Below are 17,439 nucleotides of genomic sequence, written 5' to 3' on the forward strand. Positions count from 1 at the left end.
CATGGCAGTGACAATGTCTTTTTATAAGGTCAGGTGCCCTGTGGAAGCTACAGGTCCCAGCTTGATCCAAGGGCCAGCCTGACCTGGGTTGCACAGAGGTGGTGAACTACAAGTAAAAGGCCCTGTATCCATTTACAACTGCAGAGGGGCATCCAGTCCTCCGGGACACTTGTGGCCAGATGGCCACAGTGTTCCGAATGCTTTGCCCCATGCTTGTAATACTACATCAGTTACACCGCAGGCGGTTAGGTTGCAAAAGTCAAGCACCCAGAAGGTAGGAGTGGTCATGATGGAGTCTGCTGGTGCAAACGTAATTTGGTTTCCTTGTTCCTATGCATTATCACACAGGCTTTAGTTATGTCCTCACATAGGATTGTTCCACAACACAGATGTCCACCTCTTGCACTGATGGAGTAACTGGTAGCAGTAGTATGCTGTTCTCCTCTGTGGATCAGTAACTACAGGGGATGATGCGCTTTGCCAGTGGCTTTCACAGCTATCTGCAGACAGCAGAGAAATGGGGAGACTCGGGGTCCCTGGGTTTAGCTCCAGGCTCTGGAGTGAGCAGTGCTCTGTCCCACCCCTCACATGTTCTCCTGCAGGCTGTCTGCCCCATCCCTGTGTGTTCAAACCATATTGCTGATCAGGGGCTCTGAGAGCACAAGTCTCCCTGCTCTGTTCCTGTATCTGGACTCACAGCAGCCCGGTAGCCGAGAGGAGCAATTCCAGGGAAGTCCTACAGCTCTGGCCTGGAACATGCCCAGTGCAGATAGAATCTTCAGAGAATTTAGCTGCTGAACAAGTCTCTCTACTGAGCATGTGCAAACTGACTTTTCTTATCCCTGGGCCAAGTTTGGGCAGATTTTCATGGAGATGGCAAAAGGCACATCCGTGATGCCGGGGTGACCCTGCCAAATTTCACATCCCTGTGCCAAAGCATTGGAGGGCAGGGCAGGGGAAAATGTTGTGGGTTTTTTCTTTTGTTCCCTAACGTCATTCAGCCATTTTTTCAGAACTGTTTTAGCTTAAACTATCAGGCTTGAAAAGAAACCTCCGTTCTTAGTCTGGCAAAGTTACAAGCCCCTGTTTTCAGTTGTTTGTAATAGAAAGTGCTAGTGACGTTTGCTCAGAGATGATGCTACGAGCTCCACTTAGGAGAAATCCTTCCATGTGGCAGTGACACCATGACCTCCCTGAGGGTGCTGCTTGAATCCCACCCATGTATCCTGGCATGTGTCCTACAGCAGGGAGTGCTTCTAATGTGCCACTTCCTTCTGCAGGTGAGGAAACACGGGGCCCAGCTCCTGGCTTCCATGGTCAATGGCATGGACGACAAGGATGATCCCAACAATGTGGTCGCTCTGGAGGCCATGACTAGCCTGTCCAAACTCCTGGACCATGTGGAGGAGAGGGACATCCGTTCCATGCTTCTCCATATTGCCATCCGCATCCGCCCCTTCTTTGACAACGTAAGGCAGAACCGTGGCTGTTTTTTGCGGGGGAGCGTGAGCCGTTAGCCAGAGTTCAAAGGGCTCGGGGGCTGTAATGAGAAGAGGTGCCTGCTCTGAAGTGGGGGGTCAGCCTTCTCCAGCATGTCAGGGAACAGAGCTGCTGACTCAGCACAATGCTGGGAGTTAGGGCTGAGGGGGAGCACAGAGCTTTAGACCACAAGCTAGTGTAGTCCTGGCAGGTTGTCCTACCCAGGAGAGATCTGGCCCGCTTGGTAGCTAAGCGGGGATCATCTGAGGCTAAGTTACAACATAAGAACGGCCAGACTGGGTCAGACCAAAGGTCCATCTAGCCCAGTATCCTGTCTATCGACAGTGGCCAATTCCAGGTGCCCCAGAGAGTATGAACGGAACGGAATCAAGTGATCCATCCCATCGCCCGTTTCCAGTAAATAGAAGGTAGCATCCTAAGCTAGACAGTAGATGCCATCGTGGGCTCACCCCTTGGCCACAGGGAAGAGGTGGGGAAGGTGAGGATGGCCGTACTGGTACCAGTGTGCGGGAGTTGCTGGGTTCAGCGTAGTGGGGCATTGGTGCGCAGCAGGCCAGCGATGTTAACCATGGGAAGGGAGTCGGTCTAGCTTGGCGTCCTAGGAGGACGTGCTTAGTGCTCCAGGATAGAGAGGCTGGAGGAGCAGGTCAATACTTCAAGGTTACAATTCCTCTGAGAAGGGAGCAGGCCTGGCCAGGGGGTGGCGGCGATGTACCTGCCCTGGGAATGGCAAAGCAGGGAAAGAACAAAGCTAGAGAAGAGTACCTGAAGGCCTGAGCGGTGGAGATGAGCAGCATGTAGCTGGAGCGAGTTAGTGAAAGGGGTGAGGGCTTCTCCAAGCATGAGGCACTCGAGCGCACAGGGCGTGCCCCCGGGAAGTGGTGAGACTAACGACCCTGCTCTCTGCACCAGATCTTCCTGACTCCTTTGGAGAGAGGATTGCGGGTCTGCTGAGCTCTCCCAGATTCTGCTCTTCTCTGCACCTGCCTTGTGATCCCTTCCCTCACCTCATCGGGTTGTTCTCTGTTCCTTCCCCTTCCGAGAAACTTGCCCCCTCCCTGCAGTGCTCCTGCCTTTCCAAGGATCTCGCTCCCTCCCCTCCCCCTACACTTCACCACCTCTCCAAAGTATTGACAGGCACCGATTTCCTCTCTTCCTGCTCCGGCTTGTGCTTGACTCTCCAGTCTTGAATGACCTCTTCCTGGCCATGCTTCAGGGCCTCTGCTCTGTCCTGTGCATCCCTCTCCAGAACACCCTGTGCCCACTGGGCTGCCCGGACACTGCCTCTCCTGCCTCTGGCTGCTCTTTCTGCATCCTCCCTTCTCCTGCTCTGCACCCGGCCCTGGGGCACTCTCTGCTGACAGCTCGCAGAGCTCGCTCTGCCACCCTCTCTTCCATCCCACCTGTCTGACACCACCTCGTGGGACGGCTTGCCCTCCTAAACTGCCCGTGGCCCAAAACCAGCTCCCGCCTTCTCCCTTTGCCTGATGCTGTCACTGACGCCACCCGCCTCCCCAGCACTCAGGCCTGCAACTCTTCCCTTGTCAAACCATAGCTCGATCCCCTGCTCCCTCCGCCTTGCTGAGATCTGGCCTTGGTGCTCAGATCCTCATTCTGCCCTGCCTGGATTATCGTCCCCCTGCGCTGGCCTCCCAGCACACGCTGCCGCTGAACTCCAGCATGCGCCGGTGGAATCGGGTCACGCCCCTCTTGCAGTCGCCACGAGTCACTGCCTCAGAGCTCTGCTCGCCCTGCCCTGCCCCATCCACCACCGCTGCTCCCAGCAGTAGCTACCCGTCCGTCAGATGGCCATGCAATGGTTCTTGTGCTCCTCCGGAGCCCGGCTCTGTCTGCCCGCACTGAAGTCCCTCGCAGACCCACTAGTGCTGGAGGCTTCGCAACTTCCCTACCGTTCCCTTGGTCCTTCCCCTGCCTCTGCCTGCCGGCTGGGAGGAGGATCCTTCATGCGTGAGAAGCCTGGTGCCTAGTGGGCGTTACTGCGAGTCCCTAGTGTGCTAGCACACCTGCGTAAAGAGAAACGGGAGCTGTGGGTGGGTGAGAGGTAACAACCCGGCATGCTGGCTGTGGCTAACGGGGGCTGGGAGAGGAAGGCTCTGCACCCATGAGCAGGAAGGAAAGACCCACCCAGATGGCAGAGCAGGAGCGAGTGACGTACTGTAGGAGACGTAGCAGCTGAGTCTGTGGCAGGGCTGGGTGACTGTGGGGACTGTTTCTCTGTGCTAAAGTAATGTCCATCCAGGGGACTCCCAGCACGGTCCAGACAGCCGGCTGATCTCTGCCCCAGGGAGGCTGTTAGCCCCATTCTACAGAGGAGACAACTGAGACGGGAGGTTGAAATCTCCATCCTTGCTCTCTGCTTTTCACCCAGTCCACGAGAAGCCAGTGGACAGTGAGAAAGCTCCAGCATCTGTAGAACCTGGAGATTTGTCGTCTGTCTGTTTGCTCAGAACTGGAGACAGCCAGCGGGTTGGGGGGCTGGGTGGGAAGGAACCAGTGAACAAGGAGGGAACAATTCCTTTGCTCACCCATGCTAGGGTGTCCCCAGGAGTAGGCAGCTGGAGTGGGGCTGTACCGATCGCTGAGACGGTGTCTGCTATGATCCTCCTGTGCATCTCCATCACAGCGAGACGCTCCTTGTGTGCCCTTTGCCTGCAGGAAAACCATGAACTGCGCACGTCTTCCATCGTTCTGTTCGGGAACCTGACCAAGTTCAGCGCTGGGAACTGTGAAGACGTCTTTTTTGAGCAGATCTTGAATGGGCTGGTGACACTGCTGCTTCACCTCCAAGATCCAAAGCCAGAGGTCATCAAAGTAAGTGTCTTGCTGCTAGAATGGGGCCAGCAGATGTTTGGCTGGTGTCTCAATGCACAGCTGCCATGCTGGCCTGCGGGCTCGGCTAGGACAGTGTTCTGCTAAGCGCTCCTATGGCTGGGAGCCTGTAACCAGGGCTCTTGGTCCCTGGGTGTGGAATGTCCTGCCAGGGTGGAAAGCGACTAGCGGGCTGGTGAGTTTCTAGTGACTAACAGGTGTTGTGGTCTCCTCCTCACCTGCCCTGTCCTGCAGGCCTGTAAATTTGCTCTGCGCATGTGTGGCCCCAGCATGGGCTGTGAGGGGCTCTGTGACATGTTTCTGAGCCACTTACACGAAGACAGAAGCCTGCATTACGGAGAGTTCATGAACGATGCCTGCAAACACCTGGTGAGCGAGACTCTCTCTGGCTTCGCAGTGGGTGGAGTGAGTGGCTGACAGCCCTGCGAGCAGTCACTGCTGGGGCGAAACTAACCTGCCCCAGCCCGCCCCACTCTGAGTCTTTGCCGACAGCTGGCACTGAAACGCCCTGGTATGGCTAAAGTTGGAGAGCAGCATTTCCAGCCTAGTGAGCTGGAGGACCCAGAGCAAAGACCTTCTGGGACATCGGGAAGGTGCTGAAGCTCCCCCCAGCAGTGGTGCTGCTAGCATGACAGCGGCTTGGCCTTTCCCTTGAAAGGGTGGGACCTTTCGAGAGTCCCTGGAGTTGGCCCTTTTCTGATGCCCCAAAGGAGTGAACAGAAGTGCTGGCCAAAGTGCAGAGGTCAAGGGTGCCTGGCTCAAGCTGTAGCATTGCATGCTGTCCATCTGGCCTTGGACTCCGTGACCCCATGGACCTCCTGTCACCCACTCCCTTCGCAGGCTGGGGGGGACAGACCATCTGCACTGCCCTCAACCTGTTCATCTGACTGTCTCGTGCTCCAGTGTTTCAACCAGTCACCTGCAGGGGTCGGGAAAGAATCTTTCCCTTCCTCTGAAGCCCCAGCAGGAGATGGGACCCTGGTGCTCTGAGCTGGTGCAGGGGACCCACTCTCACATGCCTGGCTGGTGGGTCTTGCTGTGGGTCTGACGGCCAGACATAGGGGCTGGGAGGGGGTTTCTCCCAGCTCAGACTGGCAGGGACCGTAGGTTTGTTGCCTTCCTCTGCAACGTTGGGCATGGATCCGCCTGCAGGATCATCTGGGCACATGTCACCTCTTCAGTTCCCGGCCACTGGGGTATTGGGTATTTTGCTGGCCCCTTGGTTTCTCCTCTCTGCCGTGGCACACACCAGCGTAGTGTCCTGAGCACTGAAATGCTTTAGTTTCACTGCGTCCTCAGGCTGCCCATGGGAGTGAAACGTCTGACCAGGGATCTCCCAGAGGGCAGAGGAGATGCCTTGAGGCCAGAAGGGACCGTTACACTCTCTGAACCTTGCTGAGCAGACCAGTCCCTCTCCTGTCAGCCCGGCAGGCTGCACCCTGATCCACTTCTGACCCCAGCTCTGACGCCACAGGGAGGGTGCCCAGAGTAGCTGGGTAGCTCCCGGAGCACCCCGGCCAGTCGCTGCCATGCCCGTAGGTACACTGCTTTCCAAAGGGAGCAGCCGACCACCCACAGGGCCCATTCTCTACTCTCCCGGCCAGGCTAATGACCTCCTGGATCCTTCCCTCCCGTTCCTTAAGGTGTGCCTTAACATGGTCGCTTGCCTCAGGAGCCTTGGCACGTTCCTACGAACCTGACAAAGCCCATTGGGGGTGGGACTTGGCACAGTGGAGGTCCGTGCTGGGGCTGGGATGGTGGGGACCCTGTGGGGGCTGGAATGCCTTAGCCCAGCAGATGCCCTGCATGGCTGCTCCTTTCCGCAGGAAGCAGGGTGCCCCCGGGAGCCCAGCTCGTTCTCATTACCTTGGTTTTCCCTTTAGATGCAGAACTACCCAGAGATGCTGAATCGTTTGATTTCAACCAACCTCTTCTACTTCAAGAGCAACTGGGTTGACATTCGAGCAGCAGCGCCCATGTTTATAGGTAAGGTTGCCTTGGCACTGTTCCCACATCGGCCCTGCTCTCGCTGGCTGGGACTGGCAGAGGGGTTTGAAAGTCACTGGGGTTTGGGTGCTTAACTCTGTAATCTGTAATGTGTTGGGCGGGGGGGGGAGATTATAGGGGCTTCACTCTGAGTGGCACATGCTGGAGGTCTCATGCTGCCAGTATGGAAACATCCTTGGAATTTCTAAACCTGCTAGATGACAATTTCACAGGTCGGCTGCAACACTTCGAGTTAGGAAATTCTTTATTAGATCTTGTGCTGACAGATACGGAGGGTCTGATCCTAGAACTAAACATTACTGGTAGCTCAGGTGCAAGTGACCGTGACTTGATCAAGCCAGATAAAATCCAGACCAGAAAAATATAACTTGGTGCTTTAATAGGGCCAATTTCACAAGGATGAAAACCGTTATGAGCCAAACCAGCAGGGAGGAAGAATTTAATCAGAAAGGTGTGAATGATGATTGGGAATTATTTAAGAACCCTTCATCAGATGCACAAAACCCCACAACTGAGGAAGAAGGCTGTATTGGTGAAAAGACTGACACAGTTCACTGTGGAATGAAGGCAGCTTTTTTTTTTTTTGGGGGGGGGGGAGGAAATCTGTGTCTAGCAGAGTTAGACAATAAGGAGTTTTTAAGTGTATGCAAAAAGAATGCTGCCAGTGGTATCGGTGCATTACTAGATGGAAATGGTGGTAGAGTATCTGTAAAGCAGGAGTTGTTCAATACATACTTGTTCTGTATTTGGGAATAAAACAGATGAGATGTCCTGTCCTATGATGATTCTCTCTCCAGTCCACTAGTATCTCAGGATAACAGCAGCTACTAAAGTTACATTTTTAAATCTGCAGATTTGGATAACTTGAATCCAAGAGTCTTAAAAGAGCTGGCTGGATGGCTAATATTGTTGTTTTTTCAATAAGTCTTGGAACACCAGGGAAGTTCTAAAAGACTAGAAGAAAGCTAATATTGTGCTGGTATTGGAAAAGAGTAAACAGGCTGGCTCCGGTAATAAGAAGCCTGTCAGTTTGACGTCAGTTGTGGGCAGGATAATGGAGTGGCCGATACAGGACTTGATTGGCATTAGTCATCCTCCTTTAATTCTCTATCAGCCTGGGTTTACGGGGACACTAGATCCTGTCAAAGTAACTGTTTTGCTGCGATGACCAGACTGGCTGCTAACCATGGTCATGAGATGTAAAGTTCTTATGCTTCTGTTCAGTGTTGACTTGGTACCACACAAGTTTGAAGAAACTAGATCAACTAAAATCATCATGGCACACATTACATGGATTAAAAACTGTCCGATAGGGCTGGGAACGAGGAGTACTTGAGCAGGCATGTTTCTAGTGCGGTCCCGCAGGGATGGGTTCTTGGCCCTATGCTAGTGAACATTTTTTTTTTTTTAATCCGTGAGCTGGAAGAAAACAAAAAAATTGTCCCTGAAGTTTGCAGAGGATATAAGAATTGAGGGAGTGGTAAATCAAGAGGGTAGGTCACTGATTGAGATTGCTTGCCCACAGCTTACCCAGAGATACAGTGCAAACGTGTTTTAATGTGGCTCGGTGTAAATGGACCATCTAGGGACAAAGACTGTTGGCCAGACTTGCAGGCTGGGGCCTCTATCCTGGGAAGCAGCGACTTTGAAAGATGTGGGGGTCCTGATGGATAATCAGCTGCACATCAGCTCCCAGTGTGATGCAGTGGCCAGAGGGCTAATGGGATCCTTGGATGCATAAATGGGGGAATCTCGAGTAGGAGCAGAGGTTATTTTATCTCTGTGGCCCTGGTGCGAGCACTGCTGGAATCCTGGGTCCAGTTCTGGTGTTCACAGTTTAAGAAAGATGTTGATAACTTTGAGGAAGGGTCAGAGACGAGTCACGAGAGTGATTACAGGGTTAGAAACCTGCCTTAGAGTGAGAGAATTGAGGAGCTTGGTCTCTTGAGCTTAACAAAGAGACATCTAAGGGGTGAGTTGGATCAGTCTATAAATACCTGCACGGGGAACAAATATTGGATAATGGGATCCTCTGTCTAGCAGACAAAGGTCTAACACGATCCGGTGGCTGGAAATTTCCAGTCAGACCAATTCAGACTGGAAATAAGGTATACGTTTTTAACTGTGAGTGATTAGCCCATGGGCCAATTACCAAGGGTCGTGGTGCAGTTCCCATCACTGACAAGTCTCAGATCAAGACTGGATTTAGGGATGATGTTAGGAGAGGTCTCTGGCCTGTGCTAGGCAGGTCAGACTGGATAATCTCTCGGGTCCCTTCTGGCCTTGGAATCTGCGACATTCCCCAGCCTTCTCCCCTCGCGGATCAGCACTGTGCAGACGCCAGCGACGCTGCAGGAGGGGTGCTCTGGTGCCTCTGCACTGACCTGCTGCGGCTGCTGCTCTGCAGAACAGTCTGATGTGACCTGGCCAGGTTAAACAAGGCCTCAAAACCCTGCGCTGCAAACTCGGCCGTAACTTTCAGTCTCTTCTGACTCCAGGCTTCCTCGTTCTGCACGTAGATGAAGAGCACTGTAAGCAAGTGGACCTGGACCAACTCCTTTCCTGTGAGTAAGAGCGTCCCTTGGTGCTGTGGGAGCCCTGTCACAGGCCTGTGCTGGGGCTGGAAGCTGCGGGTGCAGAGCCCCAGGAGCCTGCGTGTGAAATGGGAGGGAGATCGCAGTGTGGGAAGGCAGGGCTGGGAACGAGTCATTGGTGAGCTTCTTGGCCGGCCTCAGGCTTCGCAGTGGTTCCCAGTGAGGTTCCACACCAGGCAGCGGGAGGTTAATGAGCCAGGGCTGGGGTGGGGCAGCTTCACCTTCCAGTTCACTCTGGCACTTTGCTTCTTGCTGCCACCAAGTCAGGGTCGCGCTGCGCCTCTGCCCCGTCCTTTGTACAGGACTATAAACCCCTGTGCTGGCAGGGGCTTCCCCAGGGCGCACGAGGTCTGGGCTGGATACTGGGCTAAGGGACAGTTAGTCTTGGCTTGAGTCGAGGCCACTGGCCCACCCTGACTTCAGAGTCCAAGGTCGTTCTCCTGAGCAGCAGCAAAACCCCCTGCTGGGGGGCATCTCTGCCCTCGCCAGGCCGGCCCGCAATAGCAAACGTTCCTCTCTGGTTCCATAGTGCCTGTCCCGGCGTCCCCGGGCGATGCTCTGGAGCTGCTCCCTACGAAGCCAGGCAGGACTCTGGGGAGTCTCCTCTCTGGGAGCAGCCTGTCTGCAGGACACACAGCTCACCCGGCTTCCCCCTTCCTGGGTCTGACCCCAGAGCATTCAGCATCCTCTGCCCCACCGTGTGCTTCCCACAGCCAGTCCGCCCAGCCGGGGTCCTGGGGCAGCCAGAGGGTCCCGCACCCCAACTCCGCAGTCAGACGTGACTCTCAGCCAGCCAGTAAAAGAGAAGGTTTATTAGACGACTGGAACACAGTCTAACACAGAGCTTGTAGGTACAGAGAACAGGACCCCTCAGTCAGGTCCATCTTGGGGGGGCAGGGAGGCCAGAGCCCCATCTGGCCCTTGCTCCATTTCCCCAGCCAGCTCCAAACTGAAACTCCCCAGCCCTTCCTCTGGCCTTTCTCTCTTTCCCAGGCCAGGAGGCCACCTGATCTTTGTTCTCCAACACCTTTAGTCGGCACCTTTGCAGAGGAGGGGTCCAGGCCATCAGTTGCCAGGAGATAGGTTGTCGGCCATTCTCTGTGCAGACACCATCCCACTGGCCCCCTAGGGCTCTGCAACAATCACACCCCTTATCTCCCCACCTGGATACTTAAGAAAGGCATAGAGGGAAACTGAGGCACCTACACAGTATTTGGAGAAAATCTTAAGAACATTCCCACTTCGTCACAGAGCCAGCTTGTACCCGGTGCAGGGCACGAGACGTGTGCTGGGTCCTTGCCCGGCGCTCCGTCGAGAGGTCCAGCAGGCATGGTGCTGCACAGGCTGGAGGGGGCCCTTGGTGCCTCCTGCAGAACAGATCCCAGCTCCCTTCTCCCAGCTGGTATCTCGTGGCCCTTTCCCTTCTGTTCACTCCGGGAACGCTGCCCTGGGGCTCTTGGTGTTTCGGGGCTCTGCTCCCCGGGTTTGGGGCCCGGGAGGTTCATGTTAGCATGGCACAGTCCTGTTAAACAGGAGCCTGGCTGAACGAGGGCCTGCAAGGGCTCTCGCCAATGCTTCAGGCCTTGAGGCAGGGGACACCAGTGCTGGGGAGGGAGCCGGCGACGAGCTGCTCCCTGTGGGTCATTTCCAGGGCTGTGCAGCCTGGTGTGCTGGCAGCTCTTGTCACAGGCCCATCTTGTGCCGTGGGATGTCCTGGGCAGACAGGCACTGATCACTGGCTTCTGGCTGGCCTGGCTTGAAATGAGTGGGGGCTGGAGCTCATTAGTTAACAAATCAGTTTGTATTACTGGAGTGCCTAGCAGCTCTAGGCATGGTCCAGGGGCTCGCTGCGCTAGGCGCCGTACGTGCACAGATTGAAATTTCTAAGTCCCAGGCAGATTGGAGAGGCTGCAGAAGCAGGGAGATGGGACTGGTCAGCATGGCAGGCAGTGGTCTCAGCCTCCAGGGCCTAACTCCTCAGGGTTTTGTTGGTGTCACCGTAAGGGAGCGTTTGAAGGAGGGTGGGTGGGGCAGGGGAGCTTCTGCCAAAGCTGAGGGGCAGCAGCCGAGGAAGCATGAAGGGGTTTGTTTGCAGACTTGTAAGTGGCAGTGGAGGCTGGTGCCATGGGCAGGGAGTGAGCGCTTGGCCCGTGAACGAGATGACTGGCTGCTGTGGGAGGGGGAATAGCGCGGGGAAGGCCATGGAAGTGAGGCCAAGTAGCTGCTGTCTGATGGAGCCAGGGCAGGGGACCAGGCTAGGAGCGGGATCTTGGCAGCAGCATTGGGAGTGAGCGTGGGCAGAAGGCTGCGTTTGTCCGGGCTAGGGGAAAGGGTTTGCAGCGATCGAGGTGTGACCTGGTGGCTGGCCAGGGCAGGCTGCGGTGTGGATGTAAGGACCTACCAAGGGGCCAGGGTCTGAGCCTGCGGGCCAGGCTGGCTGGCAGTGCTGGCCACAGTGACTGAGGAGATGGCTCGCTTGCAGCCTTGTTGTGTTGGAGCTGGTGACGAGAGGCCCTGCGGAGACCTCGGAGAGCGGCGCAGACCCCAGTGTGGGCAGAAGGAGACCGGCCTGGAGAGCTGGGCACGGTCACAGACAGGAGCTGAGTTCGTGTTGCGGAGGAGATTAGAGGGGACCAAGGATGGAGTCTGGGGAACCCTCACAAACAGCAGGGGCTGGTCTACCTTAGACACTAGCTCAACTTAGCTATGTGTGAAATATCTTCCCCCCCAAGCGATTTCAGCCAAGCCAGCCTAAGGGCCTGTGTACACAGCACTGGTTCCATCAGCCTGGCTACTGCCTCGGACTGGATTGCCAGGGAGAGCCCCCCCGGCGGCCTGGGCAGTGTCTGGGCTGCCAAGCAGCAGCATCCCGGCATAGACGAGCCCTACTGTCGGTGCAGCACGTTGCGGCCAAGGCTGGCAAGACTGTGGTGTTGGGAGGATACTGCAGAACGATGAGACTGAGCTGCTAACGAGTGACCGTAAGCCACAGACTCTCCTAGGCAGCCCGAGTGGGGGCAGGGACTGTCGTCTTGAGAGAGCTGCTACAGGCAGAGCCCTGCAGATCACTGATCGGATGAGACTTGCATCAGCACTAGATCGATCGGCGGGAGCTCTGTCTGGCGCTCGACTGCCCCAGGAGCAATGTGGCGGGGCAGATGGTCCCTTTTCTGCCAAGGACAATCCTGGACCGTCCGCGTGGTCCTGGGTGAAGGCCTGGGGGAGTAACTTAAGTGGATTCCAAAGAGCTTTAGACAAAGTCCCTCGAGGTCCTGGGCCTGGGCCTGCACCCTGTGGCCTCTTCTGGCATGTTACCAGTGGAGCTGGCTACAGTGCGTAAGGCTCCGATTTTGGCATGGAAATTGATAGTCGGTTTCACAGCAGAGGTGGGTGTCTTCGTGGGGTTGGGGAACGAGTCGCTGAAAAGTCCCTGCCAGCATGTGCTGTCAACATATGCAAGAGCACAGCACAGTGCAGGTGCTGGCCGGTGAGGCCCGGGGCCCAGGGGGTTGGAGAACAAGCCAACCCTGCAGCATTGGCTCCTGTCCCACAGGCTGGTCCCCGCTCCTGGCACATGTGGTCGCAGCCCAACTCTGGGTTTGCCCAGCCTCCCCTCTGGAGATGGAAACAGAGGGGTGGACGGGCCAATCCAGAGCGTGTGCTCTGCAGCAAGGTCACTCATCTTCACGGACTTTATTCGCAGGCCTGGTTTCCTTGACCTCTGAGCATCATAGCCAACTGTGCGTGCCAGGATCCTAGCAAGCTGCCAGTGCAGGGCTTGCTTGGCCACTGCCTGGCAGCCTCTCCCTCGAGTGGCAGGGCACGTCGTGCTAGTGACTTAGGAGTGGCGTTGTGACATTCAGTCCCCCAGTGGTTCTGCTCCCCTTAGCTTAGCTGGGGAAAGGGCTTGGATCAGCAAGTGAGGGTTTGCTTCGCCAGGGAGACCCAGCCTGAGAGCCCTGTGCTGGGCACGGCAGTGTGCATTGTGACTAACCCCCGCCTTGGCTGCTGCCGATGCTGGGCTCCGGAGGAGCCTGTCTCATGGAAACCGCCCCAAGCACAGAGCCCAGCATGGCACAGCGCTGGCAAAGCGGCTGGAGGCTGCAATTTTGGCTCCCGTCTGTGGCATCGCGGGCTGCAGCCCAAGCATCTGCTCAAAGCACGTGTGGCATTTGCAGCGTTGGCACGTAAGGAAATGCCGGGGTTGCTTGTAATGTGTTAACTGTTAAAAGGCCCAGCCAGAGCTCATTAGAAAGGACTAATAAAAAGTCCAATTGAAAGCTGGTGGCATTTTGGAGCCCAGTTAAGTAATTTTCCTGGATTTCAGGGATTTTTTCCCTGTCACTAGTGACCTCATAGTGTATAGTAATGCATGGAAACTCTTGGATTGTTCCAAGAGAGCTTAAAAAACACTAAAAAAGGAAAAACTATCTTTCCGTTGGCTCCCGGAGCCCTTCCAGCAGAGAGAGGCCTGTCTGTTTGAAACAAGTGAAAGAGAAGACGTGTGTCTGTGAGTAATAGCTGGAGTTAGCAGCCTTGGATCGGGTTGCTCTAGCTTCCCGTATTGAGTGGATTAGCTGACTGGGGTCCGGGGACAGCTCTGGGCTCTGATTTACAGCCCAGCCCCGGGGGCACCCCTGCACTAGCCCAGGCTAATCACCAGGACGGCTGGAACAGGAAGCAAGTCGGCACATAAATCAGGGACCTCATCCATGCTAATGGCAGAGGGGAGCTGGAGGGACGGGGGGCGCCCAGCTTCGTAAACAAGCTACTGGAAAATATTATAGCTTCTCTGCAAGGAAACCCTACCTGTCTGGCCCTGGGCAAGGTGCTGTAAACACTGGCGGGGTCACGTCACCCCCTGCCCTGTCCATGGGCACCCAGTAGTCTAGCCGGCTGAGTGCAGCCGAGCACGGGGGCCCATCAGTGCTAGCAGGGGAGAGTCCGGCGAGGGGACGCTGGCGAGCAGAAGGCCAAAGACCCGCTCACAGCTTCAGGTGAGTGCTGCAGTGCAATCTGTGCAGCCCAATGGTTCCTGCTGCTCACTGGGGAAACCAGGCCGCTGTCCTGCTCTGGGCTCCTGATCTGCCCGCTCCCCTCTGGGAGCGCGTGGAGCCGACGGTCCACTCAGCGCTCGCCCAGCGGCCGGGGGCCTGCCTGGAATGGCCAGTGTGCAGGAGTCCGACCCCCAGCCCAGCATGGAGTCTGCAGTGAAACGGCATCGCTGCCTCGCTTCCTTGTCTCCGCAGGATTCTCCTCCAGGGCCCAACCGCCCCCTTAGTGCTGGGGCGGGGCATGAAGTAACCAGCGCCCCCCCTCCCGGGCAGCTCTGAGCCCCTGCCAGGCTGCTTGGGGGTGTCCCTTAGCACAGCTGGGGTGCTGCTGCCGTCTGGTGCTGTACACCCAGAGCACCCCCTGCCCGCCGAGCTCAGGGTGGGTCCTGGGAAACAGGCAGAGCACAGGGGCTGGGCACACAGCTTCACGTGGGGCTCGCGCTTCTCCGCTGGCGAGCCAGGCTTTGCTGCAGCTGCCCTGTGTGACCTGGGGCCAGTCACGCAGCCTCTGTGCTTCATTTTCCCCTCTAAGGCGGTGAGCCCTGCCCTGCCCTGCCTCCTGGGGCCGAGGGTAAACACGGGGAGGTGCCAGGGTTCAGACCCCCATGATGGGGCCAGCCAGATCAGTGCCTGGCAGGGAGGTTTCCTATTGCCCTGCCTGGCTCCCTGTCACAGGCTGTGGGGGTCGGGGTGGCCTGTGGAAGCTCTAGGAGAAGCCAGTGCCAAGGCTGGTCCTGCTGCCCCATTGGCCCCCCCTGCTCGTTTTGGGTAATGGATGTTGTGCTCCAGAGGGGGCTTTGCCAGGGGCCGTGGCAGCTCCCCTCCATGCAGGGCTGAGGGGCCAAGGCAGCTCCTGCTGGGGAGGAGCACTCTCCCGTGGGGTGGAAGGGGGGAGGCCCAAGCCTTGATTGTGCCTGGGGCTCTGGGGGAGGGGGCATGGCCCTGGTTTGGGGAGCAGAGGTGGAGGTTGGGAGGCACTGCCCTTGGCTGGTCAGACTCGATGCCTGGCTGTGCAGACCAGGGCTGGAGCCCAGGCCTGGGGCAGTGCCCCAACCTCCTGTCTGATGGGAGGGGGAGCTGACCTCCAGTGCAGGGAGGGGCTGGTCCTGCTGCAGAGTGGGGCACAGCTTGGCTTGCCCTCCCTGGGGCAGGACTGTGCCAGCTCCAGCTGCGTTGGAATGAGACTGGTTCCACCGGCGCCGGTCCCCGGGCTCATGGCTGCGTGTTCAGTCAGGGCTGCCCGAGTCGTGTGCTCTCATTCCAGCTCTCAACGTGCTGCTGAAGGACCCCGCTCCTGTCGTCCGCATGAAGGTGGCTGAGGCTCTGGGCCGCCTGGTCCGGGTTGTGTAAGCGGCAGATGGGACCTGCGGGCGCCCGGGCTCCGTTGACGGCGGTCAGCTGGATGGATGCTCCTTGCCCCGGAGATGCCACAGCTTCCAGGGCCCGGAACCGGTGCCTTGGGCTCTGCAGAGCAGCAGGTGCTACGCTCACTCCCATGCCCACTGCCTGGAGCAGGGGCCTTGTGCGGATGCTCCCACTGCAGCCTGGGGCACCCGCCCCACAGGGCCAGGACTCCGCCCTTCCCTCTGCTGTGGCTGCTGGCTCAAGTGTCCCGGTCCCAGCTCTCCACCAGCCTTTCCCCCCAGCGAATGAACTGGGCAATAGGACCTGGCACTGTTCCGGGGTGTGCACAGGGTCCATGCCCAATGAGTGCAGCCCCTCTGGCTTTCCCGCGTCACTGCCCTGACACAAGAGGGGCAGGTACCAGCCCTGCTGAGGCCCCTTGTGTCACTGCATGTTCTAGGGCTGGTTGTCTCACACCAATCGCTCCCATCCAGTCACGGGGACTTGTGCCTGTTAGTCTGACTCTGGTTAACCTGGGCACTGCACAGCCTGGGGCCAGTGCCCTGTGTTGGGTCTGGGGGTTAGATGGGGCACCCTGCCCTTGTGGGGATCCCTACAGGGCCCTGGATGGCCTCTGAGGACCTTCCCCTCCACCCCCACCCAATGTCCTAGGATAGTAAGAAACCTTGGCCATCACTGCACGTGCACCTTCCTTCCACTGTTCCACGAGTGAGGCCAGCGAGCTGCCCCCAGAGTCCTTGGCACTTCCCGGCGCTTTCCCCTGGGCCCCCGGCACAGCAGAGCCCCTGATGGCAGCGGTGCGCTCCGGCTTCTCTGCTGGCTGAGTCGAGCTGTCCCCTCCACGCGGAATGTGTATAGAAACCAGACTGTACTTATTTTTTAATAAAGCTGTTCGTTTCCTTCTCATAGAGGGGCTGGCGCTGGAGTCTCATTGCCAGGTGGAGCCTGCCCTGGCTCTGTTGGGTGCTGCTAAGGGCAGGGCAGGGGCCTTGGAGCCTGGCCTGCAGTGACTGGCCTCGGGGTGGGGGGCCCTCTTGGCAGCAATTTGCCCCCTTCAAATGACTCCCTTGGTAGAAAAAGGGGCTGCAGGCTGGCGTGTGAAAGGCAGGTGCCCTCGGCTGCACATACCGCTGCACCTGCTCCATGCTTCAGCACCACGGGCCAGGGCAGAGCTGAATGGAGAGCTGGGGTGGGTGAGAACGCTGCTGTTCCAGCACAGATCCTGCCACTTCCTTGCCCAAGCATGGCACACCGGGAGGGGGGCTCCAGCCAGCCTTGTGGAGGGGGGGGGGGAAGTGGTAGACATGATAATCTTGACTTTAGTGAGACTTCTGATACTGTCCCGCATGACTTTCTCATAAACAACTAGGCAAATCCAACCTAGATGGAGCTACTATAAGTGGGTGCAAAACTGGTTGGAAAATTCCTCCCCGAGAGGAGTTATCAGTGGCTCAGTCATGCTGGAAGGGCAGAGCGAGTGGGGTCCTGCAGGGCTCGGTTCTATTCAACATCTTCATCAGTGATTTAGCTTATGGCACAAAGAGCGTAGTTGTACAGTCTGCAGGCGATAACCAAGCTGGGAGGGGTTGCCAGTGCTTTAGAAAACAGGATTAAAATTCAAAATGATCTGGACAGACAGGAGGAATGGTCTGAAGTAAATAGGATGAAATTCAATAAGGACAAATGCAAAGTGTTCCTTCCTAAGTGGAGCAATCAGTTGCATACACAGACAATGGGAAATGACCGCTTAGGAAGGAGCACTGCAGGAAGGGATCTGGGGTCATAGTGGACCAGAAGCTAAATCCAAGTCAACACTGTAGCAAAAAAAGCAAACGTCAGTCTGGGCTGTATTAGCAGGAGTGTTGTAAGCAAGACATGAGAAGTGATTCTTCTGCTCTGCTCCGCTCCGCCCTGATAGCGCCTCAACTGGAGTGTCAGATCCAGTTCTGGGCGCCCCATTTCAGGAAAGATGGGGACAAATTGGAGAAAGTGCAGAGAAGAGCAACAAAAATGATGAAAGGTCTAGAAAACATGAGCTCTGAGGGAAAATTGAAAACACTGGGTTTGTT

General features: G+C 56.8%; 1 protein-coding gene across 10 annotated transcripts in view; it reads left to right on the forward strand.

Annotated features, from left to right (window-relative positions):
* MROH1 (maestro heat like repeat family member 1) overlaps window positions 1–16,274 on the forward strand; it is a 115,784-nt gene extending 99,510 nt beyond the window's left edge. For all 10 annotated transcript variants that reach the window (XM_043509859.1, XM_038388451.2, XM_038388452.2 and 7 more), the window contains 6 exons: window positions 1,281–1,469; window positions 4,177–4,332; window positions 4,585–4,719; window positions 6,234–6,336; window positions 8,856–8,921; window positions 15,270–16,274. In XM_043509859.1, coding sequence (XP_043365794.1) covers window positions 1,281–1,469; window positions 4,177–4,332; window positions 4,585–4,719; window positions 6,234–6,336; window positions 8,856–8,921; window positions 15,270–15,355 — 735 coding nt within the window. In that variant the 3' untranslated portion in view covers window positions 15,356–16,274. The remainder of the gene's footprint in view (window positions 1–1,280; window positions 1,470–4,176; window positions 4,333–4,584; window positions 4,720–6,233; window positions 6,337–8,855; window positions 8,922–15,269) is intronic.
* Window positions 16,275–17,439: the final 1,165 nt, after the last annotated feature.

Source organism: Dermochelys coriacea, chromosome 2 (assembly GCF_009764565.3).
Source record: "Dermochelys coriacea isolate rDerCor1 chromosome 2, rDerCor1.pri.v4, whole genome shotgun sequence".
Lineage (NCBI taxonomy): Eukaryota > Metazoa > Chordata > Testudines > Dermochelyidae > Dermochelys > Dermochelys coriacea.